Here is a 25,678-nt window from a genome sequence, read left to right as displayed (position 1 = left end):
TCTCTTCTGCAAAATTTTCAGAGATGCATAACATGACAAAACACTACACAAAAGAAACTGAGGGACATTTCTACAAAATACTGGCCTATCTTCTTCAGAAGTGTCAAGGTCATGAAAGTCAAGGTAAAGCTGAGGATCTACACCAGACTGAGATTAAAAAATAGGTAAACACAGTGCATAATCCTGGACTGGATCCTTTTACTATAAAGGGCATCACTGGCACAACTGGGGAGTTTGAATGGGGAACTGAGGATTTAGATGGTAATAATCCATCACTAGTAATTTTCTGACTCTGATGATTATACTGTGTGCATAAAGGAGAATGTCCTTATATGAGGAAAATACACACTCAAGTATTCCGAGATAATAAGGCATTTGTGTTGGCAACGTTAAATACTTCAAAGGATAAAAAGTATTTGTGTTGTTCTTACAACTTTTCTGTAAGTTTGAGATTCTTTTAAAAAACAAAACTATAATTCAGCAAGCCATTTCGGAAATAAAAGACAACATAAACTTTTAAAAGACATCTACTGTGTACCTGGGAAAAATTACCTAAAATGAACATGAGACTTGTCCAAGTAAAACTTAGATTTACTTAGAAATCTAAGAAAATTAGATTAGCACATCATTCAGCACCAAAAATCAACAAAACACCTACAATATATGCAAGGAAAGAAAATGTAAGCCAAGATTTATTTATATCCAGCAAAGCTGTGCTTCAAGTAGAAAGGCTTAAACAGTTTTGAAATGTAAAAACTTGGGGAATACCACTGTATTCCTGAGGATTCTATGTGAGGATCATCTTCAGCCAAACAAGAGATGATTGCGATATTTTAGAAAAAGAAGGGAGAAGATACAACACAGAAAAAGCTGACTACTTATTTCATATGTAATAGCTAAAACGTTGAAGAATTATCATTTAGAGTTAATAACCAAAAAAAGAAGCTTTACATATTTAAGAGTATAGTAGTAAATACGATATTGTTTTATTAATTTTAAAACATTTTTCCATATTTTAATATCTTTGAAATTAAGATGTACCTTATAATTGATAACGTGCCATATTTTAGCTGGTGACAATATTTTTCCTAAATATCACATAGAATGGTGTAATGGGTTTTACGATAGACTCCATCTCTTAGATACAACAAAATATGGTAATATGATTAAATATATCTGGGAAGTAGAGAGGAAAGAAATGAAGAGGAAGAAATTACAACCCAATTTTTGTTGAACTTCTTTGGTTCTTGTGGAGGGAACCAAAACAAGAAAGGGATGACCTAGGATGTATGAAAAGATACATGACCACAAAAACAAAAATACATACATTCCTAAAAGGAAGCAGTACCAAAACTGAAGATATATCACATGGTAAGACTTTAAATATACCTTAAAACAATATAACTGTGACCAGATATATCTGATATATCAGTAAAGACAAATAAGCTTAATTTACTTACTCTCAGAAGATATATCTAGTTTTTCAAAAATCCACTCATGAAAATAGATACTTTGGGCCATAGAGAAAACCTCAATAAATTGAAAATAATATTTATCAAAACTAAGCCCAAAAGAGAGTTTTAAATCCATTCTATAGAAGAAATAAAGTCATCAAAGAACTACTTCTAAAGTAACTCAGGCCCAGATGGTTTCACAAGGGAATTTTACCAAATTTTTAAGGAATAAATAATTTCAAGCTATTTGATTTATTCCAGAGCAAAGAGAAAACTGAAAACTTCTCAACTATTTTTATAAAGCAACTATATAATGATTCTAAGAACTGGTAAAGGTTGTATTCTTCAAAAAACAAAACAGAAAAAGAAAATATCACATATATCATAAAGCAAAAATCCTAGATAAAGTATTAGCAAACAGAATCCAACAGAATACAATATGACTCAGATAGGGTTTATTCTAAGAATGTAAAGATGATTTAAAACTATATAATCAACTAAGTAACATAATTCATTCTATTTATAAATCAAAACAGGAAAATCACATTATTATTTTCCATAGATGCTGGGTATTTGATAAGATTCAACATCAATTTTGAGGGGGAAAACAAAACAGGAATCAACGGACTCTTACTTGACATGATAAAAACAAATTTACCTCACCCCAAAGCTAGCACCTTACCTAACAGGGCAACACTGGACATGTCAAGGACAAGACAAAGATGTATTAGAATGATCAGTCAAAAGAATTAAGCAGGAGAATTACATGAGGAGTATAAGAGTTGAAAAGGAAAAAGTAAAAACTACCTCTGTTTGAGATATGATTCTCTTTTTCAGGTATACAATGAACTGAAAAATTATGACAAAAACATTAAGTAGTAGGAAAAAATAATTTACATAAATACAGTCGTCATGTCATATATGCCAACATCAACCAGTTCATTAAATAATAGAAGAATCTATAAGAGCAACAAAATAAAAATGCCCAGGGATTAATTTTTAAACATTTAAAACCAAGATAAGGAAAAATTGAAAACATTCTTTAAAAACAAAAAACACCTGGCCAAATGACATACTACATGTATGAGTGAGGACCTAGTCAGGAAAATGGAAATGATACTATGTATTTCAAACAGAGAAAATTACAGAGAATTGGTTACTCAGGTACTGGAAGATAGAAACAGTAAAAACACTGAAGCAACTCACAAATAATAACTGTAGAAGGATACTACCACTCCCAGGGCTAAAGTTACAAAAGGTGGGTTTATCAGAACCTAAGACACTTAAGAAGGGGCCTGGAGCTGTTGCTCAGGCCTCTGGGGTCACCTCCATCCCACCTCTACTGCTCCTGATACTTCTTATGGAGTGTGATGAATCTAATTCTGGGGAAGCCAAAAGAAGCTGGACCATTGCAGCCTGGAGCCAAACACTGCTGGAGATAACTATCACGTGCAGAAGCAATGCTGATAGAGAGAAAACAAGAACCTTCTCCCTGCCATCATCCAATAAGGCAGAACCTAATAAATCTGGTAGCAAGAGAGTCTGGGGAATGAGGTTTGCAAAGCATGAGACCCAGCATCAAAGCATATAAAAGAGCATATGTAAGAGTATAAGAGGGCAAATTTTCAGTTGAGAGATATTAGATGAATGGTCAGCCCAATTCACCCCTTCGGCAATTTAGTACACACTTGAACTTCCATAAAATGACAATATTTCTAGTTTCCATCTAATAAGACGGAACTATCCTATATACCAATGAAAGCACTCTTATTTTTTCCCCAGAAGGGGAGAAGCAAAGTACCAAGAGTAACTGTGGCCATCTCTGGATGACATTAAGATCTTTTCAACTCGGATCACAATTCCTTAAGAACTCAATGTGTAAACTAAACGAGTTTATTTTTAGACATGAAAGTATTAAGAGGCACTGCTCAAAGAATTCCCTGGCTTCCAAACACAGCCCTCTCTGAGCTCATTTTGTAGCAACACCAATTTCTCCTTGGTAACTGGGATGAGTCACCTCAGTGACTTCTTTGCCTGCTCATTCAGTAGCCTGAGGAATCCCAAATAGCCTGAGGAATCCCAAATAGCCAGGTGGTGATCTAAAACTCAAGTCAACTGTGTCCCTTGGTGGAGGTACACTATCTACAAGGGTCTGTTTCTTTAGACCTTCTCAGTTACCAACCAGTCATCAGTTAGGGTCCAGTCCGAAAAACAGAAACATGTTATGTAGTTCAAAAAGGGGAGTTACATCACAGAATTCATTTCTGAGCATGAAAGAACGGCAAGAACCACTGTGGAATGCCCAATTAATCCACAAACAATTCTAAGCAGTTATCACCTACAGGAAGAGGTGGAGTGACTAGAACCTAGGAGCTTGTGCAAATGCTCCCACCTAGTTGCTGCTCTATGAGGAAATGTATTATTTATCTATGAATGTCAAGGAAAGCTTCATAGAAAACTGATGGTTGAGATGGGTTTTTTGAAGGATTTGAAGGATGTATATTTCACCAGGAAGCGGAATGGGAATAAGCCAATATTCATAATTTTAAAAACCCCTAACCCTGCTAAACAGTTTTAACACCAAGTTCTCTTGGTGACTCTGCTTATGCATAAACCTCAAAAGCAGGCAGGGCAAAAAGCCAGAGCAGCTCAAAAATCACAGCCCTGGAGAGTAAAGTTTAAGATTCTCAACCCTGTGATGCTTATGTGCCATAGGCCTGAAATAAGAGAAAAATATAAAGGTTGCAGCACATGCTTTTCCTCTAACTTTACAGGAGATTCAAAGTGCAGAGCAGATGAAAAAATGGAAAGAGAGGCTTGAGAAAAAATATTATTCTACAGAAATTCAAGATGACTACCAGACTGTCACTCAACAAGAATTCCGAGAGTAAGCATTTGTTCTAACCAGGGTACTATGGAATATCATGATATGAGGACTGGGAACATCCCATAATTTTCCTGAACCCAGAATCTTATTCTTTTAAGATGCCACATTTTTCCCCAGTTTTACCCAATTTTAAAGTAACATAGAAAGCATAAGACTCCATTTATTTAAAAGGAAGGTGAAAGTAAGACCAATTGCTTTTGTCCTTACATGTCTAAATAACAGGAAATGCCATTTATACTTGGCATGCATAGTAAATACTGTGCTCCACACAGCTTTGGAATATTAGATCTGTAACTGGCCATACTAGGCATGTTTTGGGACCTTAAAATACTATCCTCCCAAAGTATTTCACAATAGGCGCTAATAACCTACTGTCTCCTTAGGTACAAAAATGTTACTGACTCATTCTCTATCTCCTTCTAAATTATCCTCTAGCCTCTTTTTATATGCTGTGGAGCTGGAGAAAGAATTACACTATGTCAGTTTAAAACTAAACCGAGTGATGAGGAAGGTTTCAGCTCTACAATACTGAAAAAAAGTGGAGGTGAGAATCTGTGATACAATCATGGCGCATTTCTAACAATTTATTTCTGAACTGAGTTAGTTCCTAAATTTGTCCCCATTTCGGGTACATTTTAAAAGCACAAAACCAGCCACCATCAAACTATCATCAGGGTCAATGATAATCATCAAATTATTTCTAGGAATGGGACACAATATACAATCTATGCACATTACAACATGCCTCCACAATACATACACACAGATACAGGTAAAGACTTTTATAATGAGATTTATTATTAAATTCTAGGAATGAAAATGCAAAGTATAAAATAATATTGCTTTTAGTTCTTGGGGCAGGTCTCTAAGTAAATGGTTTAGTAAGTAAAGACACTTTTCACAGTGTTACACAGAGTATAAGAACTGCTGGTATTCTCATCACACACCATGTTCTAACTTCATGGGCCAATAAACGTTTAGAATCCTAGAAAACCAATATATAAGACCCCAGGTAAAATAATCTCACCTCCATTCTTCCTAGCTGGAAGTCTCCTGGAAAAAGGCAAAGTGCAGAACAAACATCCCAACCACCTACAGAAATTTCAATAATATCTTCAAATGACAAATTCATCTAGACAGTCTAAAGTAACACATTTGAAATTTCTCAAAAGTGCTTCCTCAATTACTTTATAAAGCAAAATATCCTTGAAAAAGAAAATAAAGAGCAAAGCAGGAGCTTTAGGGTTATAAAAATGCAAGTTATGTTTGGAAAGTATAAATAAGGGTGCTGCAAAAGCCCTGTTTGGATGGTTGGGAAACTGTGAATGGCTAGCATTTGGGAAACTGCAAGGAAACTTTTCTAATAGAGGTTACCTAAGCCCTCCTAGAAGAGCCACATGTTCTCTTAACCTAAGCAACATTATTTGACCATAGACTCCCACGTTGTGCTCAACAGTCCCTGGACTGTGAAACTCAAAGGAATTAAATATACTCACCTTCCTCAAACCAAGCTCTTCTCTTAAACACTGTATTTCAAATTTTCTTAATAAGATAACTGACTGCAACAAGAAATGAAGACTATCCTCTCTGCATCTTCTCCCTAGATTTCCAAAGAGAATCAACAACATGGCTCTTCTTTGTCTTACCACTCCCTAGAGCTATAGTCAGTCACGTGGTTTAGTAACCCTGCAGTCTCTCCATATGGTCTCTGGTTGGGGTCATTCAAACAGAGCCTAAGAACATTAAGGCAAGGGAATATTTGAGGTTTCTATTTTTTCTTTTTTAACATCTAGTGAAAAAAACAAAAAACATTTACAGAGACTTAGAACATTAAAGTTCTTTTATTACAAAAGTCTATACAATGAGGTGCCAGACACAGCAATGCAATGATACTTACAGTCATATATATCTATATATTATTTGTATATAGATATACAGTTTTTACTTGTACCAAAGTAAAATTATCACAAACCGCCTAATTCTACCACTTACTGCTGAACTATGACACACAGTACTGTCACATAGCATGCGTGCTGCTATGCTACTTTTTATCTATTCTACTCACAGCCAAACACTAACAGTGAATAACCAACATCATGAAGCAGCTGTTAATTCTAAAATGAAACCAGTCAGGCCAATGACTTATAAAAATATGGTACTAATATAGATTTAGCATTATAAAGAAGGAATATATTATTTAAAACATTTAAATAGTGCATATGGACATTTTTGCATGTGGTATATAAAATAAAACATTCATATAAAACAATACACAGTGTACATTAAATAAGATGTTTGGATATACTCCTGTCTGGAGACTAAAAGACATTAACTAAATGCACACTGCATGATGAATTCAAAATCAAAGTGATAACATCTTTTGGTATTTTCAATTTCACGATTCTAGGTGTACATTATGAATAACCAAGCTGTATCAAAAGGAAACCACATGAAAAGGGCTGGATTTAGTGCTTTATTCCCCAACGTGTTCACTACCAAGGAACATTCCCTCCCCCCAAAAAAGGCATTGCACACACAGGTGAAATGTGAAGTACTAGAAATGCTACTTATTATCAAGCTACTTCATGTGCTATGTAATAGTGCCAGGAGTCTGAGGTTCATGCTTCCCTCACCTTATTAAAGGATGTTGCAAAAGTCTGTGTTTGTATGAAACAAATTATGAATATTAGCTAGTTAAGAAAACCATGCATGAGTCACTGCATGCAAAACATGGGCACAAAGTGAGACACACATCAATCCAAAAAAGCACCAGGAAAAAAATTAACACTTAGATCAAGCCTGATCAGAATATGCTGTTAATGACTATTACATTGTTAGCACAAATAAAGTCACTGTTCTGTGAAATTAATTAGAGAATTATATCAGGGAAGAACCTGAAGAAAAGCCATGCAAACCCAAAGAAAAAAAGATATGCTTAGAGTGTATGACAAGGGGCATACCACAATAATCACATAGCCAGGTGCTTTAAACAGCATGTGACTGAGCAAATCCCTTTAGAGGATGTTTTATTTATGGATTTTGCTAATTTAAAAAAAAAAAGATGCACCCCTCCCCACAAAGATACAAGAAAAAATGCAGTGGTATAGCCCTTGTTAAGAATAGATTCACTTCAGGCATAATGATTCTTTTGCCAATTTAAGCCCATTTGATTGAACACACAAATCTGAGCACCATCAGTTCCTACATGCTGACATGGCTATTTTCTCACATTATCTGGAGGTGGGTAGGGGGAAAAAAATGCAGGATCTAATCCAGACAAATCACATCATCACCAACTGATAAACTGCAACTGAGGAAACAAAGAATAACTTAAGTCCCAAAGGCAGCATGTGATATAATTCAGTTCTGTGTGTGATGTGTGGTGTGTATTTTCACTAAACTAATAAGCAAGGTCACTTTTTGGTCTAGCCATTGTTATCTTCATCCAGGAGCTGCGTGACCACTGAACTGCAAAATTTTGCTAACATACTATGGATGAGAAAGCGTCACTTTGGGCATTTAACAGAAATATGTTCCATTGTAGGACTTGAAATTTCAGTTGATTTTGGTTTTTTAAGAAAACATAGAACATAGTTGCATATGTGCACATTTATAGGCTTTTCTTTCAAATTTTCAGTCATTCTGTAAGAAAAAGGCAACCGAAGAATTCAATGTGAAGATTTTCCTCTCAATTTTCTTGAGTAATGAGAAACAAAATAATAAAGTTGGTAATAACAAAAAGCTTCTATCTTCAAAGTTCTTAAAGTTGAAAAGATAAAATATTAGTCTTTTAATAACACGATGTATCTGCAGTACAAAACAATGAAGAAAAGTGGATGTTTGCTAAAGGTAGAGAGGACAGTCTGTGGTTAATATGGAACATCGCACTCCCTAGATAAGGTCTACTTACCCTCCCATCATTTCTCTAGTGGCACCACCAGCAAGTATAAAATGAAACTCTCTTGAGTGCCTGACAGAATGAACTTAAGAACCAGCCAAGTACACACGATGATAGCTTCAGGGAATACAACTGATTTTATGATGTTTTCAAGGACCATATTTTATATGGATTTTGAAGAATCTTGTTTGCTGATAAGAACTTCAAGAAGCCTAAGCTTGGCTTTAATTTTCTTGTATTCCCTGTACTCCTCAAGCACTGGAACACGATCCTCTTTCTGGGCATTCCTAGGGGAGAAAATAAAACTTAGAGATCATCTGGAAAATAAAATCCCAGAAGCTGTCATAATGTGAGACAGAATATTACCCAATATAAGCTCAAATAAAAAACTGCTCTGCAAGAAAAAAAGATTATTGGACTATTTCCCTTCAACCCAACAGAATATTCCTAAAACACTTCGAATTCTGATCATTGATACTGATAATATCCATTAATGTGTTTGGATATAATGTGTTGACACATTAATGGATATTATCAGTATCAATGATAATTGGAGGTTATAACAGATAATCAAATATTTTAATAAGACATGCATTGCTAGACTCTGTCAGGTCTGTAAGTGTATTATAAGTTCTAGAGAATTACAGTGTGTCATTTCTGGCTTCAGTGAATTAAGATGTAAAACATATTACTGGTCGCAAAAAAGTCGTCTTTCTCACTTTATATTAGGGATCCAATGCAATTCAGTTTAATAATCAGGTAAAACATTGAACTATACTAATTATAAGCAAAGGTTTTTTTCCCAGTAAGACAAACAATTAGAAAGCACTTGGAAAATGCACTTGAGATTTTTTTTTAACCATATATGCCACCCTACACAGAAGACTCTCAAATACAATAGTTTCCTCTTATTCATGGGGATACATTCCAAGACCCCAGTGGATGTGTGAAACCAAATCCTATATATACTTTACATTCATACCTATAATAAACTTTAATTTATAAATTAAGACACAGTAAGAGATTAACAATAACTAATAATAAAACAGAATAACTATAACAATACACTCTAATAAAAGTTATGTGAATGTGGTCTCTCTCAAACATCTTATTGTACAAATTTAATGCCTTTTTCATATTATTAATAACTAAACATTTATCATGCATTGGGCCATAACTTTTACAGTCTGAGGTATGATAGCAAAATAGTACGAATTTCTTTTTCCTTCTTCACAATTTCATGGATAGATGTTCTTACTATAGTTCTTAGCAACCTCAGCATATGATTTTTTTTTTTTTCCTTGACTGAGTTAAGAATTTTCTTTTTCTTTCCGTCTCTTCACCCCTCTTTTCACTTTTCTTTCCCTCTTTTCACCCCTCTTTTCACTTGAAGTACTCTATGGCTTCTCTTTGGCATATCCGAATTGCTAACACATCTACTCTTGTGCTTTAGGACACATTAAGTTAAATAAGGATTAATTGAATACAAGAACTGAGATACTGTGATGGCTAATCTGATAAACGAGATGGATACTGAGTGACTAAGGGGCAGGATATGCTGATCAAAAGGATGATTCACGTCTTGGGTGGGCCAGCACAAGATTTCATCACACTACTCAAAACAGTTCATGATTTACACTTTACGAATTGTTTATTTCTAGAACATTCCATTTAATAGTTCTGGACCACAGTTAATCATGGTGTAACTGAAACAGACATAAAACTGATGCGGGAGAACTACTATAGAGTTAATGGCTTGGTAACATCATCTGGTAACATGGAAAAACTCTTCTGAGCCCTGAGATAAACTGTCTCTTCTGAGCCCTGAGATAAATTAATTGTCACTCTGGCCACAATCTGAATTAGAATGTATTTCCCTTACTTTTAAAAAAGTCCCACTGGGTCAACTGTGCATTACCCAGTTAGATAAAGGCACTGGCCATACTGTATTATAGGAGCCACAAGACTGCCACAGTAATACACACCTTGGAAGTATGTGTCCTAGAATGAGACAACACACAACCTAAGCAGCCATGGTCTCAGTAGAAGAATCCAAACTAATTGAGAATAATACACACATTTGGGACCCTTTCTAAAAGGAGATCTCATTCACAAACACTTCCAAAAGGGTAAGCTGCTAAGTCGCTTCAGTCCTGTCCGACTCTATGCGACCCCATAGATGAAAGCCCACCAGGCTCCCCCGTCCCTGGGATTCTCCAGGCAAGAGTACTGGAGTGGGTTGCCATTTCCTTCTCCAATGCATGAAAGTGAAAAGTGAAAAGGAAGTCGCTCAGTCGTGTCCGACTCTTAGCAACCCCATGGACTGCAGCCTTCCAGGCTCCGCCATCCATGGGATTTTCCAGGCAAGAGTACTGGAGTGGGGTGCCATTGCCTTCTCCATCCAAAAGGGTGGATACTGAATTAAGAAACCTAAAATAACTGCCACTCAACCACACCTCTCTAGGACAATACTGATTTATTTTGTCAGATGTTGTTTATTCCAGCTCTACCTTTTTCTTCCATTAACAGCAGGGCCGCAAGGAATAAAGGAAGGTTTTTTACTTTTATTTTCAATGCTAGCATCCTTATATGCACAATTTATTTCTATTCTTATCTATTTATTTCAACATACGGGCAGGACATGTGACTTAAGAAGAAAGAGGATTAAATTTTGTGATGCTCAAACAAACCTTCCATTTTGTTGATAAAATGCTTCTTCAAAGTCCCTTAATGTTTTACGTAGTTTCTTTTTTTCAGCTCTGGCTTTCCAAAGTTGTTCCAGCAATTCGGGCCTAAAATTGAAACAGGAAGAAAACATCTGAAAGGGTACTTTAAATTCACCATGTTCTTAACAGTGTTTCTAACCCTGGCTGCAAAATCAACTCAGCTGGTGGGCTTCTGGAATAACCAATGTCTAAGATTCACCTTAGAGCAATTAAATCAGAATAGCTGCTTGTAGGGCTCAGCATAAGTACTTAAAACAAACATAAAACAACTTCCCACATGATCCTAAAGTAATGCCAGGGCTAAGAATTAGAATCCAAGGCCGCATCAGGTAAAGAAGCTGACAGAGCATAAATGAACAGATAACTCTCAGCTGGTTCCAGCACTTTGTCATACAGCAAATGTAAGACTTTAGTTTCTTTTAATTTTTATCACACACTAATTTTCAGTTCAGAAAATGTGAATGACAACACATTTTATAAAGCACACTTTCTAAAATCATTTTATTTCTTGAGCACTGTATTCATTCTCTCCAAGTATTCAATTATTTAACACTGAAATTTCTTTGCATCTAAATTTTTGAGTATTTCTTACATAAATAGGCTAAAATCACAAACCAGCATACATACATAGAAGCTGCTCGAGTACTTGACAATCGGAGATCTAGAGCCAGTTTTTCCTGATTTTCTTCAACATCAGATTCTGAGTTTTCCAATGATGACTGTGCCTGTACAGCAGTTTTCAAGATATCATTTAACTCAGAGGACAGACAAACACCATCTTCTTCTTCTTCCTAAATATATATATGCAAACAGAGAATCAAATATGCCATGGTTTCAACTTTTCCTTTAGGAAAAAGATCACAGAATTATTTCTCTTAAGGACTACCTTGATTTCTTCAAAAAAATGTGCAGTTTCTCCCTCTATGATCGGCTGTAACATCTGACCTCTTCGCTTGGTGGATGGAGATCCCTGTGACAATAAACATACAAATGGGTCATATTTTTATTATTCAAGGAAGATTTACTTTGCTATTACAGATAAAGTATAACAGATCTTAAACTTTATTTTAACAGATCTTAAACTTTATTTTCAAAATCCTAACCATATGCTTTAAAAGTTTTTAGGAATTTCTAACTATATTTTTGCTTTTTACTTGTTATGCATGCATAAGAGTGATAAGTGATAATTTATGTCTAGGTAATTCTAAAGAGCTCATTCAATAAATGCTTTTAAAATTCTAACTAAAGAAGTGTCACTGATAATTTAATTGGGAACATGTTTTCTTTTTAACAAAGTGGTCAACTTTCTTGGTCTGAGGACCTCTTTATATTTCTTTTTAAAAAAAAACAGTTCATTAAGATGTAATTCATATACCATAAAATTCACTCTTTTACAGTATACAATTTAGTGGTGTTTGGTATATTCACAAAGTTGTGCAATCATCACCACTATCTGTTTCTAGAACATTTCATCACCTTAAAAGGAAACTATATTCATTAGCCCTCTCTCCCTAGCCCATGGCAAACAACAATCTATTTTCTGTCTCAATGGGCTGGTCTATTCTAGATATTTCATACAAATGGAATCATATACTAAGTGGTTTTTGTGTCTTTTTCACTTAACCTAAGTGTTTTTCAAGATGTATCCATGTTATAGTGTGTACCAGTACTTCATCCCTTTGCATAGCAAGTAATATTCCACCATACAGATATACCTCATCATGTTTATCTATCAGTTGGCTGCACATCTAGACAGTTTTTTATACTTTAGCTATTATGAATAATGCTACTTTTAAGACATGCCTACAAATTTGTATGTGGACAAATGTTTTCAATTCTCCTGAGTATATCCAAGGAAGAGAACTGCTATGTTATATAGTAACTCAATGTTTAAACTTTTGAGGAACTGCCAGCACCATTTGTTGGAAAAACGATTCTCTCCTATTCTCTTGGCTTAACTTTTAGACTCCAAATTTCTCTTTATGATAGTCAAATTTAGGAGTCCATAAGATCTAGAAATGCTTCCTATAGACTCAGTTTTTAAAGACAAACCTGTGGAATTCTAAGGTGATTTTCATAAATAAATTCAAAGACTACTTATACTATTAGGGAATTATGAAAACGTCAGAGACACACAGAAACCCTTTGTAATCAAAAGATAAAACCAGTATTAAATAAACTAGCTATGTGTGAAAAAGAGTATACACTATACATGATTCACTGTTCAAAGAAAACTGCTTATATCTAAATAAAGTTCTGTTGAGTGACAGCCAACTAAAAAAATGGCCAGTTTAAAAAAGAATGTTTCTGTAAGGGTTAAATGTAAAAGCCTAAAGGGAACCGCTATTCAAGAGGCCATCAGCATAAAAATGGCCAGCAAGTTTAAGTAAACAATAAGCTCCTAAGAATGAATTCACTGATGCAGAATGGGCTACATGCTGTCTTCTATTTGAGCCTGAGACACAGCTAGAGCCCTACCATCTAATGGTTAACTTGGAGATAGCACTCAATATGCACTGTTATTAAGAGTTTTCTTTAAAAAAAAAAAAAATGCACGCATATATGAATATGTATTATTTTAATAGACTTTTTCATTTAAAAAGATGAATAGGTTTATATTATTCTGCAGTTAAGGGAACTGATGGCCATCACAAGAGTGATGTATTTTCAAAGACTTGAATTTAAATGGAAAGAAATCAGGCAAGGGTCTGAAATATTGAGTTTTTCATTCTATAAGTAGATGACCCTGGGCACATCACTCCTGAGTCTCAATTTCATCACCTGTGAAATGAGGCTACCATCCTCTATCTGTTGTAACTTAACTTGTCAGGACTTAATAACATAATCATAGATTAAAATGCTTGTAAGAGTGCCTGGGAGATAGTAGTAGGCACTTACTAATTTCCTGTTATTTTAAAAGCAGTAACCTCACCTTACATACACAATCCTTGTTATCTTGGCTGTGTATTTCTCCAATATACTACTGTATGGATTTTTTTGGAAAGAGTGGGTCTTGGTAAAATGAACTAGATAAATACTCGCATGTTTTACTTACAAGGACAGGAGTGATGCTAGCTCTTGTCAGCATCTGTTTTACAAGTCTGTATCTATCATAGAGAGGTTTAACAATATGCCTTTCTTCCCTGGTCACCTGAAGCAAGAAAAACGGAAATCGCCTAGTTATCTGAAATCTAAAATTTCTAAAATATTAGGCAATATGACTTTCCCTCCAATTTTTAAAAAGTTATTTTAAATAAGCAGGAAATCATCCAAATGTAGGAAACAATGCTCTATGAAACAGCTCGAAGATGTGGGCCACAAAAGTGATTCATGTTCTTTTAAGACAGAAAATTAAATCTTTTCATCAAGAGAAACATTACCGGCCTTCCATGTTGACTTTCATAATAAAGAAGACTTTTCTGGAGAGAAGTTTTCTCTTCTACCAAATGATCTTTTGTCATTTTCTAGAATAAAAAAACAAAAAAAACCCTCCCATTAGCCACATCATTCCCTTCAGCAATGTGTAATTTGATTGAAAGGATCAGCCCTTAGGTTAATAAGAACACATCTTTTACTTATGGATTCGTAGGCAACATTTTTCAGTCTCCTAGAGAATCTGGTCTTCTAGTAACTAGGTACCAATTCCCTTTGGTGGTTTGATTTATATTTTATCTGAATAAGTTATGAACACAAGAGCTTAGTGACCTTGGGTTAGTTACCTTCTTTTTGTTCAATATCCTAATCTAAAGTGGGGATAATATCACCTATCTCATAGGGCTTCCCTTGTGGCTCAGCTGATAAAGAAACTGCCTGCAATGTGGGAGACCTGGGTTCAATCCCTGGGTTGGGAATATACCCTGGAAAAGGGAAAGGCTATCCACTCCAGTATTCTGGCCTGGAGAATTCCATGGACTGTATAGCCCATGGGGTCTCCAAGAGTCGGACACGACTGAGCGACTTTCACTTTCACCTCTCTCACTTTCACCTATTTCATAGAATTCTAATGAGGACTAAACAAGTTAATACATTGTAAAGGCATTTACACAGTGCCTTCTCAGCATACAATAAACAAAATAAATGCCTATTATCTTAATTTTGCACATAATCTTTTATTAGCATTATAATTTTGTTGTGTGTGAGCACATATTCAAAATGCATGCATACACAAGTATAGATCTTATAACGTTGTATTTCTCCTAAACTATTAAGAAAATTTGGTACTGGTATAGTGGAAAGCTCCTGAAAAGAGCTTAACAATATCGATTTGTGACCCTAGACTTCTACACTATGATTTCTGCTCCCCTTCACCTGGCATTTTTTTAATACTGAAAATAAGATACTCTTCTGACATCTTTTAGTACTCCAATGGTAGTAGGCAAGAGCCCCAAATTTATTTGCCCATAACCCCCTCTCCCTCTGTTTGACAGCGTGACCTTTAACATACCAATGAACCAATGTTCCACAGACTATACTTTAATCCAAACAAACTCTCCAGTTACTCTCTGTTGTTGCTTAGCCGCTAAGCCATGTCTGACTCTCTTGTGACCCATGGACTGTAGCCCACCAGGCTCCTCTGTCCATGGGATTTTCCAGGCAAGAATACTGGAGTGGGTTGCCAAGTCCTCCTCCACAGATCTTCCCAACCAGGGGATCAAACCCACGTCTCCTGCATTGCAGGCAGATTTTTTTATCACTGAGCCACCAGGGAAGCCTTCCAGTTATTACCAGGAGTGGTTAAATAGACCCTGTTTACCACTAGAATGAAAATAAGAGGTAAAAAGAAAAAATTCAGGGGATACGTACTTTCTATAATAAGTATTTTATATTAAGTACATTCAGTAGTGTAAACTTTGTAAAACACTGACTTCAACCTCAAGTTTGAATCTTAAACCTAGGAGAATGAATCTGAATAAAGCTGCTGCTGCTACTGCCAAGTCGCTTCAGTTGTGTCCGACTCTGTGTGACCCCATAGACGGCAGCCCACCAGGCTCCCCTGTCCCTGGGATTCTCCAGGCAAGAACACTGGAGTGGGTTGCCGTTTCCTTCTGCAATCAAAATCATTTATAGCAAAGGGAGTGGGGAGGAGAGGAGGTTGGTATAACATAAAAGCAAAACCAAGAAAAACTGGGGAGGGCAGCCACTAGAATTTCTAAGCCAGCTCTGTTTGAAGGCAGAAAGACTCTAATATTGAGACCATGAGGTGTACTCTGTTGTTGAGAGGGGTACACATCAGGATTCATCACTAAAAGTTCACCTCAAGCAATCTACCTCTGCACTCTTTCAGCAAACTTCAGCACTTTGTTCATCACAAAAATGCATTGTTAGTCCTCCTAGCCATACTGTGTCATTTTAATGGACATAATCACAGTCACGTGGCTACTGAAGGGATTCACTGGAAGAATGCACAGCCAGAAACTGGCATAAGCTAAGAGTTTAATACATGCAACTACTAAGATACAAGGCCAAGATTCAAACTCAGGTATATCAAACACATCCATCTTGCTAACTGATTCCAATATAAGTGAACAGATCACATTCAAGTTTTTTTAGTTTTATTATTGTGACTCAGGCATTTCTGTTGTGCTGATAAAAACATTTTTCTTAACTGCAAACTTGTTGACTCAGGGCAGCAGATTACCTAGACATCATTATGCCTCTATCGCAATTATTTTATTTCAGTGATTCTAAAGGCTAGCCTGGGCAAAAACCACAGCTCAAGATTACTTTGATATCTTCTGGAAGACACCTCTCGACACGTTTTTCTTTGAGTCTTTTCAGAATAAGTTCAAGTGTTGCTTCCTTAGATGGCTTCTTCTCCTTGTGAATGACCTTGGAGTCATCTTCATTCTCTTCATCTTCATGGTCTAGAGAAGAGCCAAAGCTTTTTGGAAGAGTGTTACTACGTGGACGTGTCTGAGGTACAAATTCTCCATCAGAAGTTTTGTGTTTTGCATCTAGATTTTAAAATCAAGAGGATAAATCAGTACCACTGATTTTAGCTAAAATGCAACTAAATCAAAAGAGACACAAGACATACAAGAGGAAAGTATACTTCGACAACACACAGGCTCAGGTATTTCAAGATCACATGAAGTATTTAAATTATATATATACCAGGAGAACTGTATGATTTTTCTTTCAACCAATATTCATAGAATGCCTACTAGAGTAAGATGCTCTGATAAGCATAACAGCAGTAAACAAACAGACATGGTCTCTGTTGTCATATATTCAGGAAGTAAAAAATAAAAACTAAGAAATTAGATTCATAAAATAATTTAAATGAGTGCTAAGTGCTATAAAGCATGTCACAATGTTAAAGAGACATGCTTTTTGAAAGAGCAACTCCTTTGGATGAAACTGACAAAGAAGGCCTTTCTGAGATGGTGACATCCTAGCTGAACATGGAATAAAAAGGGACTAACCTAGTATAGAAGAACATGGAATTAAAAAGGGACTAACCTAGTATAGAAGATTTAGGGGAAGAACATTTCTGCTCAGTTGAGGCAACAGCCAAGCCAATGTTCTTAAACCGTGACATATTTTAAAAAACAGAAAATAAGGAAAAGTGATAAAATGGGGGGAAAGGGCAGAGTATAAAAAGCCTTGAAAGCCAGCAAAGGGTTTGAACTTTGTTCTAAATGGAAAAGGAAGCCCACTGAAAAGCTATAAATAAGACAATACATAGTTTTTTAATAAAAAATAATTCTGGATGCAGAGAATGCACTTACTGTAGGACAGTAAGAGTGAAAGAAAACTGGGAAATTAGGAGGCTAATAATTTAATAACACTCATTAGTAATACATTCAAAGTAGTGATTTTCATTTATGGTTGGAAACTGGTGTTAAATGAGAAAATTTTTTACAGAATTGTAAAGGGAAATTCTAAATAAGTAGGAGAACTTAATTAACCATAAGAATGTAAATAAACTCAAATGACAACAGGGACTCAGTCTTGTTCACTGCTACAACCTCAGATGTCTTCAAGTACTTGGTACTTACAGACATTAAAATTTTTGTTTTATAAATTCAAATGAGTAAACCAAATGTGATACTCCATCTTATATACCCACACTTGGTACAGATAATTCTTTAAGTATTAACAATCATTAAAAAGCATATTCACTAAATACCCACAAAGTAAATGTTATCTTAGCAACTGCTATACTGGGCTGACACCCAGTAACACAAGACCCAGTTTTTGATGCAACACAACTTACAATTTAGTCTTTGTAGTATAAATGATTGATGATTAGATATTCTCAATCTTAGATGAAATACCCATCAAAAATTCTTAATACCTACCCAAACTCAAAACTGCTTAATATTTGAAATACTCATACAAACTTCACAATACAATACAATACAATACCATCTAGAGCACCCATCAAAAGACTATTACTAATAAAAGAAGAGGAAAGACATTTGGAAGAATACAATATAGTATTTCAACTTTGATTATAACTAATAAAAACAAGAGAACTTTTATTTTGCCAGTGTTCAAGATTTAAGTTATCAAAAATTATAACTATAATGCTCAGATATTATTATAAAGAATATTTTAAAATGCAATTATATTGAAAAATGCCCATTTTATACCTTTAATTTGCTTTCGCAGTTTGGTGAGCTCTGTCATCCATTTTAATACCTTTGGATTGGCTGCTATATCACTGTAGGAGGGCTGAAAAATTAGAAAAACAGAATCACAGATTATGTACTCATCAACCCCTGTCTGTGCTAAGTCCCTCTCTAGGAATTGCCTTTGCCCACATGAGCTGCCTGGCCCAAGGTTACAAACCCCTCCTCCGGAGCTGCTCACATCCGTGACTGGTTATATAGGATTAAAAAGGCCTGACTTCTTCATCTTAATTCAGTCAATCCTGAATCATATTAATTCAGCCATCCTAGTTGGAAACACTGTGGAATCAGGCTGAGGCCATGAATGCAACTATATCCCAGGTCTACATTCTCCTCTCAACCATGCTGCCTTACTCCTTACAGCTGCAATTCTCCCTAAACACTCCCTTGGAAATGGCATGCTCTGATATCTCTGTCGCAGAATGCTTCCCAGATAATCCAATCTACAACAACTCTACGACTATAAATCTACTTCATAGACTGACACTGTTTCTTCATAAAGATAATGTTTTTAAGAAATTTGTTAATACCTCAGTAAAATTAATAAATGAGATTCTAAAAAAAAAATATATAAGAAACAATCATTAAAATCTTTGTGGGTATGCAACATGGGGTTTTTTGTTGTTGTTATTGTTGGGGTGTTTTTTTGAGTTTTTTTTGCAGCATGCAGTGTGGCATACAGGATCTTAGTCCCCTCACCAGGAATGGAACCCTCACCTCCTTGCATGGAAGTGTGGAGTCTTAACCACTGGACCACCAGGAAGTCCCAAAGGTTATTTTAATTTCTGCTCAAATAGTATTTTACAGTGTTCACAGCAGAGAGTTCACTCAATCTTCATTTATCTTACTTTAAGTAGACAGGGCAAGATATTAAGTAAAGCTCTCTCAGAGGAGGGTCTAGCAACTGGCAGAAAGCAGATCTAACTAAACGTCTTCTGACTTCAAGTATAAGACTTATCCTACTTCACATGTTCTAACGATTAAATATCCCACCCCTTCACCCCCACCTCCCCTGGCTACCTGTGGTTTTTGAGGGAGCAGAAACAGCATTAATATAATTTGTCAATGTAAAGTATTTGCCTTAAAATTCAACAAGCTCTTTTCCAACAGAAATACAAAAATTCAGTGGTACAATGGCAAGAATACTAGTCCGGAATCAGAAGGCTGCTGCTGCTGCTGCTGCTAAGTCGCTTCAGTCGTGTCCAACTCTGTGTGACCCCATAGACGGCAGCCCACCAGACTCCGCCGTCCCTGGGATTCTCCAGGCAAGAACACTGGAGTGGGTTGCCATTTCCTTCTCCAATGCAAAAAAGTGAAAAGTGAAAGTGACGTCGCTCAGTCATGTCCGACTCCTCAAGACCCCAAAAAGTGAAAAGTGAAAGTGACGTCGCTCAGTCATGTCCGACTCCTCAAGACCCCATGGACTGCAGCCCACCAGGCTCCTCCGTCCATGGGATTTTCCAGGCAAGAGTACTGGAGTGGGGTGCCAAGGAACTATATAATCTCAGATCTATATGAGCGCTATTTTTCTGGATGTCTTAGATTAGTTCTCTCTCCCAGGAAAGAGATGGGAGAATGTCCTCTAAGTTCCAAGAGATCTACTTTACAATGGGCAGTGTTACAAACTCACCTTGCCATTTCTTTCCCTTTCAAATTGTTCCTCAAATTGTCTGATTTTTTTCTGAAGTTTCTTGACTAATTGATACGGTGTTCTGTCCTCTCTTTTTTCATCTTTTGAACTAAAGGATGATCTTCGAATCCTGAATTAAAAGAAGAGGTGAACACTGTAGTTAAATTTTCAAGTTATCAACACCATCTCTCCTATTACCCTGATAAAACATCATACTATTATCAAGAAGTAAATTTTTTAAGTGCAATTAAACCCCTAACACTGAAGGACAAATGGTAAAAAGAAACTTGAACTATGCTAGAGACCACAAAAAGCTAACACAGTAGCAATGAAAACAATCTGGAATTATTCAAAAGGCGCTTGGGCAAATGCAGATAAAAAACAAAGACCCCAAGCAGCTTAGAGCTCTTTTGGTGTCCAAACTGCAAAGGAAACGTTTTAACTTTCAGGATCAATTTCAGTCATGAATGAATAAATAAATACATCACGGAAATATGTCTATTAGAGAGCAAACCTTAATAGATGCTCAATGAACTCAGAATTTGGGGGCACTCAAAATAATAAACCACAAAAGCATGCTTCATGAAATTGGGAAGAAAGCTTTCAACTATAGGCCTAGAGGATTAAAATCTCTCAAAGGACCTGGGTATGTGATAGGATTCACTGCCCATAAGAACATAAAAATCACTTACCTAGCAAAAGAAAGTGCTTTAGATGAGGAATCCAACATTTCCGGATCATGTAGGAAACGCTGGCTTTGCCCAAAATCTAAACTCCGATGTGATAACACTGGAGGACAGTCTTCTTCCAGCGGGTGATGATTCATTCTTCCAGCTTGTGGAGACAGCTGAGCTTCTCCAGACTCAGAGTCTTCCTGCCAAGACTTAAAAGCAGGAAATGGCTCTGGAAAACAAACACAAAGCATAGTACCATGGGTCTCTTGGTTCTGTATGAAAAAAAGTCACACAGTATCAGCTATATGTTCTTTAAACCATATCATTCTGTAGTGGTTCATATAATATAATATTTATGGGATCCTAGGATCTTCATACAGCCTTACTACAGTTTAAAGTTGTCTGAGCTTCACTTTTTACTTCAGTTCTAATTTCACATAAGGAGTTACACTTTAAATTTCTGAACCCGTCACAAAGCAAGAAGGGACACTGTCAAGCTCTTCAAAATTATACTGAATGCTATTTTTCCAGTAGGGAAAAGTCTTCATTTAGAAACAGTAAACATTTAACAGTCCTTAATTGGGAATTTAACTGAGCCAAATGCTGCCAGATGAATAAATTGTCCCTCACTGTCAAGTGACTATGTTAAGAAGTGGAAGCTATTCCCCATGCTATTCAGAATACTCAGCAAATGGAGCTCTTGGACTCCAACAAAAGAACTGTTAGATTTATAAACAAGCAGCTAATTCACCTGACAATACCTGGACTCTAACATTAAACAGAGGTGGTTATTTTCTGCTACAGGATTTCTGTGTATAATACATATTTTAATAATTAAACCCAAAAGTATTAACAACACAAAATTTAACAGCAGTACTCCTTCTTAAGCACATTTATTTTATTGGAGTTATCCTATAAGTTCTCATATGAAGCCGTACTGAGGTATCTGATGTCTCTGCACAAATAAGGCTTGATTACATACAGAACACATACAGATAAACACACAACCCATAAATATACTCCAAATACAAAATTATCTTCAAGTATCCCCCTTGATTTGGGGAGGGGATAGGGACTTTTCCATCTACACATTAACTTAATATATGACTATAGTGTAAATTTTGATGCTATGGCTTTTAATAGCAAAAATTAGTTAAATATTTTAGGATGCAAAAATTGGCTTGACAGTGTCAAAAAGCAAGAATGACATTTTTTTTTCGCACAATACCTATGAACTGCTACTAATTTAGTTTAACTTTATGCATTAGCAATTTAAAGCATTACATTTTTTCAGGATAATAAGAACATAATCAACTTCGTTTTTTAAAGCCCAGATCTATCTGATAACTAAAAATTGGGTACATAGCGTGCAATCCCGTAATAAACCCAGCAATAAAGTGATTTTCAAAGCAACCCTTGTACCTGCTTCCCAGAAAATAAGTAACTAGTAATAAACATTTTATGAGAAATCTCCTGTTTTAAGAAAAGAGGGAACTAACAAAAAACAGTATTTTCTGGGTGTCATTTTTAACCCAGAACAGTTTTCCTAATATTTGGGGACAGCAGGAGAAGGGCTAATAAAAAGGCAAACAAAGTGAACCATAAAAAGGCAAAAAAGCTAAACTATGGTGAACCATACTTACCCTCCCCATCTCTCTGCAGATGCATTGTTTTGAAATCAATGAGGGGAAAAGTGATAGGGCATGACGCTAATAAAATGGAAAAAATGGCAAAAAATACTAAAGTGAACACACAGCACAGTCAGAACAAACCATACACATAACTAACACAAAGCCAAAGATACCAAAAACATTTCCCTAAAACCAGTTAGGCATTCTGCTCAAAAACTTTATTCAAAGAAATTACTACTAACCAAACTTTAAAAACAAACACAAACATACATTTCCATTTCAGCAAGCAAGGCAAAAAAATTAAAGTAGTGCTGTTCTATTAAAACTCAAACATAAAACTGAAGAAATGGAAACTTAATCAGGTACTGTGGAAGCTTTTCAGTATAAACAATTTGACAGAAAAATATTTCCCTTAGTTTGCTCTGCAAAATGATTCTACTGTTATCTCATACAAGAGTGAGCAGGTAAGAATCTGAAGATGTCCACTTCCATTAAAAATCAAGACCTTTGGATGGCTACAAATGCATACTGGTGGCAGACATGTGCTACCCACTCGCTAACTGCATTCTGCTGACTACCCTTGGAACAATACAAAAACCCAAGACCCACATACTTAGGAAGAATGAGATGGTCCTCCATTTGAAGTCACCCTACTTCTCTGTTAAGAGTCATTTCAAATGGGGTACATCTCTTTTTCCAAGGTATGCAGATCTAAAGTAATTTGGTTTCTTGAGGAAGACTATTATTTTAGAATATCCTAAACTCCCAGTTATGGAAAAATCAGTCTCTGTATTGTGGGCACAAGTGGAAAGAGCAACATGGTCTGCTAACAGCCACTCTCCCAAGCACATGCAGAGTTCATGGCTGAGAAGTTCACTCAGGTGTCGACTGCTGTTGGCTCTCTGAAAGTCACTGACCCGTATTCCTGGAAAAGCCAGGAGGAGGTCTATGTGGACTTGTCACAGCTGTTGAGCCAGGGCAGCTCAGACACTGAAAATCAGGGATCAGGAGTACATAGTGACCTTCCCTTCCCTACCACAACAATCTGTAAACAGTCAGTGGATTCCGACAAGGCAACAAAAGAAAGCCTAGCATCAGGCTCTCTTTAAGGGAAGCCTTCAGAAAGCTGAAGCTGGACAGAGAATGTCCTATCTCCTCAGACAATGGAAAACAAATGGTCTTCTATGCTTAAAACTTAAGATCAGGACCCTCAGGCCAAGGACTATAAAGGGCTATTTGTCTGCATCCTCCAAAAAGCAACAGCATTAAATACTCTGTCAGAAGCCCAGCTTCATCTTTCAGAGACTCCTTTCCTAACTTTCAGCTCAAAGGATGCTCTGATGACCACCACTCCTTCTCAGTAACTACACCAGGATGAGTAACTTAAAGGGACATTTGAACTTCATTGCCACCAGAATGCTAATACATCCCTAACCCTGGGGAGCATCTTCATAAATTCCAAACATCCTGAATAACCCAGAACAAAGTAAATGGAGGATAACTTCCTGATTTAGTCTAAGTTATGACACATAATACACCGCTGGGCATGCCAAACATCTAGACCAAAAAGGGAGGAGTAGGGATTGAAAGACAGCAGTAAAGATTGGCAGAATGACTTGGTTGGGGCTTTTAAAATATTGGCTATACCTTAAAAATAAATAAAAATGCTCCAACTGTGATCAGGTGTGCAGACTTGAGGTGGCAAAAGGAGCACATGATATTGGTATTTCAATTCCTCATACGTTATTGGCTAACTTGCCAAAGGTGAGATTACGAAGAGATCTTCATTCAAATGAACAAATATGTAACTTTAAGATTTCTGAGTGGTCTCCTTATCTCTTTACATAGGACAGGATATGATCCAGAAGCCCCCCTGGATCCAAATATGCTTCTTATTTCTACTCCTCAACTGCAACATTTTATTTCAAAGTTTACAAATACACAGCAAAGTTTTTAGAGAATTTTACAAAGGACATCCATATACCAATCCCCTAGATTCTACTACTAACATTTCACTATACTTGCTTCATAACATTTCCAGTCCATTAACCATCTTGTTTTCTTCATGGATTTCAAAGTAAACAGTAGATATTCATATACTTCTCCATAAACCCTTCTGCATGCTGATCATTCACTGAAGTTTGGTATTTATTTATAGTTTTTGCTCCTTTTGATTAAAAAAAAACTTACATACAATGAAATGAAGGTCTTAAATACACATCTGCCGAGTTTTAACCCATGTGGTTTTGCCTTTTAAGTTAAAATTAAAATTTCTCTCCCTTGTAAAACTTGTTAGGACCCTGCTCCCATACCTTCAAAACCTAACAGAGATACAGGGACATAGTACAATATTTGCTTACAAATACCTCTGAAGATAATTTCTTTTTAAATGTATTTCTGATGATTATAAAGAAAAGGTAGCTGTATTCTAGGCTCTCTATTTAAAGTGGTGAGATCCCTAAAGCCTAGCATACTGGACTTTCAAAAACCGGGAGATAGCACCTGATTTGGTTTAACAATTAACAACAGCCTACCCTTGATTTTATTTTCTTTATGTTTTAACATCCATCCTCAGAGTTAATGGATAAGAATTAATTCAAATGAGATAACTGCCCCATAATTTCATTAGCGCATTTGAGTAAAAATAGTCACTCACTCTTACATGAATCAAATAAAAACGAATAAGGTTGCTAAGAAAAGAGCAGTAATCTCATTACTGCCTTGGGTAATTTCAGTTACAAATAACATTATCAGGAAAATAATGTGTGTGGGTAAAATTACCTTCCCATTTATCACCATCAGAAACATTCTTCAGATCTAAATGTGGAATTTGGACACATGCTGCTTCCCCTTGAACACCAACACTTTGACTTCCTGGCACTTCTGATTCAGTGTTGGCATTCAAATCACATATCTTGCTACTAGAATCCTGTATTTTAAAATAAAGAATACATTTCACAAACAAGAAGCTTTCCATGCCCTATTTAAAAACAACCAGCTTATGTTCTTGCGTGGTCCTCATTAGTTTACCTTGCCTACATAGGCAACTGTCCCAGTCCCACCATTCAAGACAAAGTTTGGATCCCAAACTGAGGAAATTGTTTTCATAACCAAGTTGCTTGCAATCAAAAGTGGCAAATT

At 36.0% G+C, this 25,678-nt stretch overlaps 2 protein-coding genes across 9 annotated transcripts in view; one reads left to right on the top strand and one right to left on the bottom strand.

Annotated features, from left to right (window-relative positions):
• PKD2L2 (polycystin 2 like 2, transient receptor potential cation channel) overlaps positions 1–5,011 on the top strand; it is a 42,295-nt gene extending 37,284 nt beyond the window's left edge. The window contains exons 13-14 of the mRNA XM_025292647.3: positions 4,229–4,341; positions 4,777–5,011. Of these exons, the coding sequence (XP_025148432.2) occupies positions 4,229–4,341; positions 4,777–4,873 (210 nt within the window). The 3' untranslated portion in view covers positions 4,874–5,011. The remainder of the gene's footprint in view (positions 1–4,228; positions 4,342–4,776) is intronic.
• Positions 5,012–6,163: 1,152 nt separating this feature from the next.
• Positions 6,164–25,678, bottom strand: part of FAM13B (family with sequence similarity 13 member B) — a 77,577-nt gene continuing 58,062 nt past the window's right edge. For 4 of the 8 annotated variants that reach the window (XM_025292637.3, XM_025292640.3, XM_025292645.3 and 1 more), the window contains 12 exons: positions 25,319–25,466; positions 22,550–22,615; positions 20,925–21,135; positions 20,233–20,362; positions 18,564–18,645; positions 16,690–16,919; positions 14,346–14,429; positions 14,021–14,116; positions 11,852–11,935; positions 11,593–11,756; positions 10,930–11,031; positions 6,164–8,526 (listed from right to left, as the gene is read on the bottom strand). In XM_025292637.3, the coding sequence (XP_025148422.3) occupies positions 8,403–8,526; positions 10,930–11,031; positions 11,593–11,756; positions 11,852–11,935; positions 14,021–14,116; positions 14,346–14,429; positions 16,690–16,919; positions 18,564–18,645; positions 20,233–20,362; positions 20,925–21,135; positions 22,550–22,615; positions 25,319–25,466 (1,521 nt within the window). In that variant the 3' untranslated portion in view covers positions 6,164–8,402. The remainder of the gene's footprint in view (positions 8,527–10,929; positions 11,032–11,592; positions 11,757–11,851; positions 11,936–14,020; positions 14,117–14,345; positions 14,430–16,689; positions 16,920–18,563; positions 18,646–20,232; positions 20,363–20,924; positions 21,136–22,549; positions 22,616–25,318; positions 25,467–25,678) is intronic. The other 4 variants (XM_025292641.3, XM_025292646.3, XM_006050695.4 and 1 more) reach the window with 2 other exon arrangements.

Source organism: Bubalus bubalis, chromosome 9, assembly GCF_019923935.1.
Source record: "Bubalus bubalis isolate 160015118507 breed Murrah chromosome 9, NDDB_SH_1, whole genome shotgun sequence".
NCBI classification, from domain to species: domain Eukaryota; kingdom Metazoa; phylum Chordata; class Mammalia; order Artiodactyla; family Bovidae; genus Bubalus; species Bubalus bubalis.
This window is presented reverse-complemented; position numbering and strand designations above follow the sequence as displayed.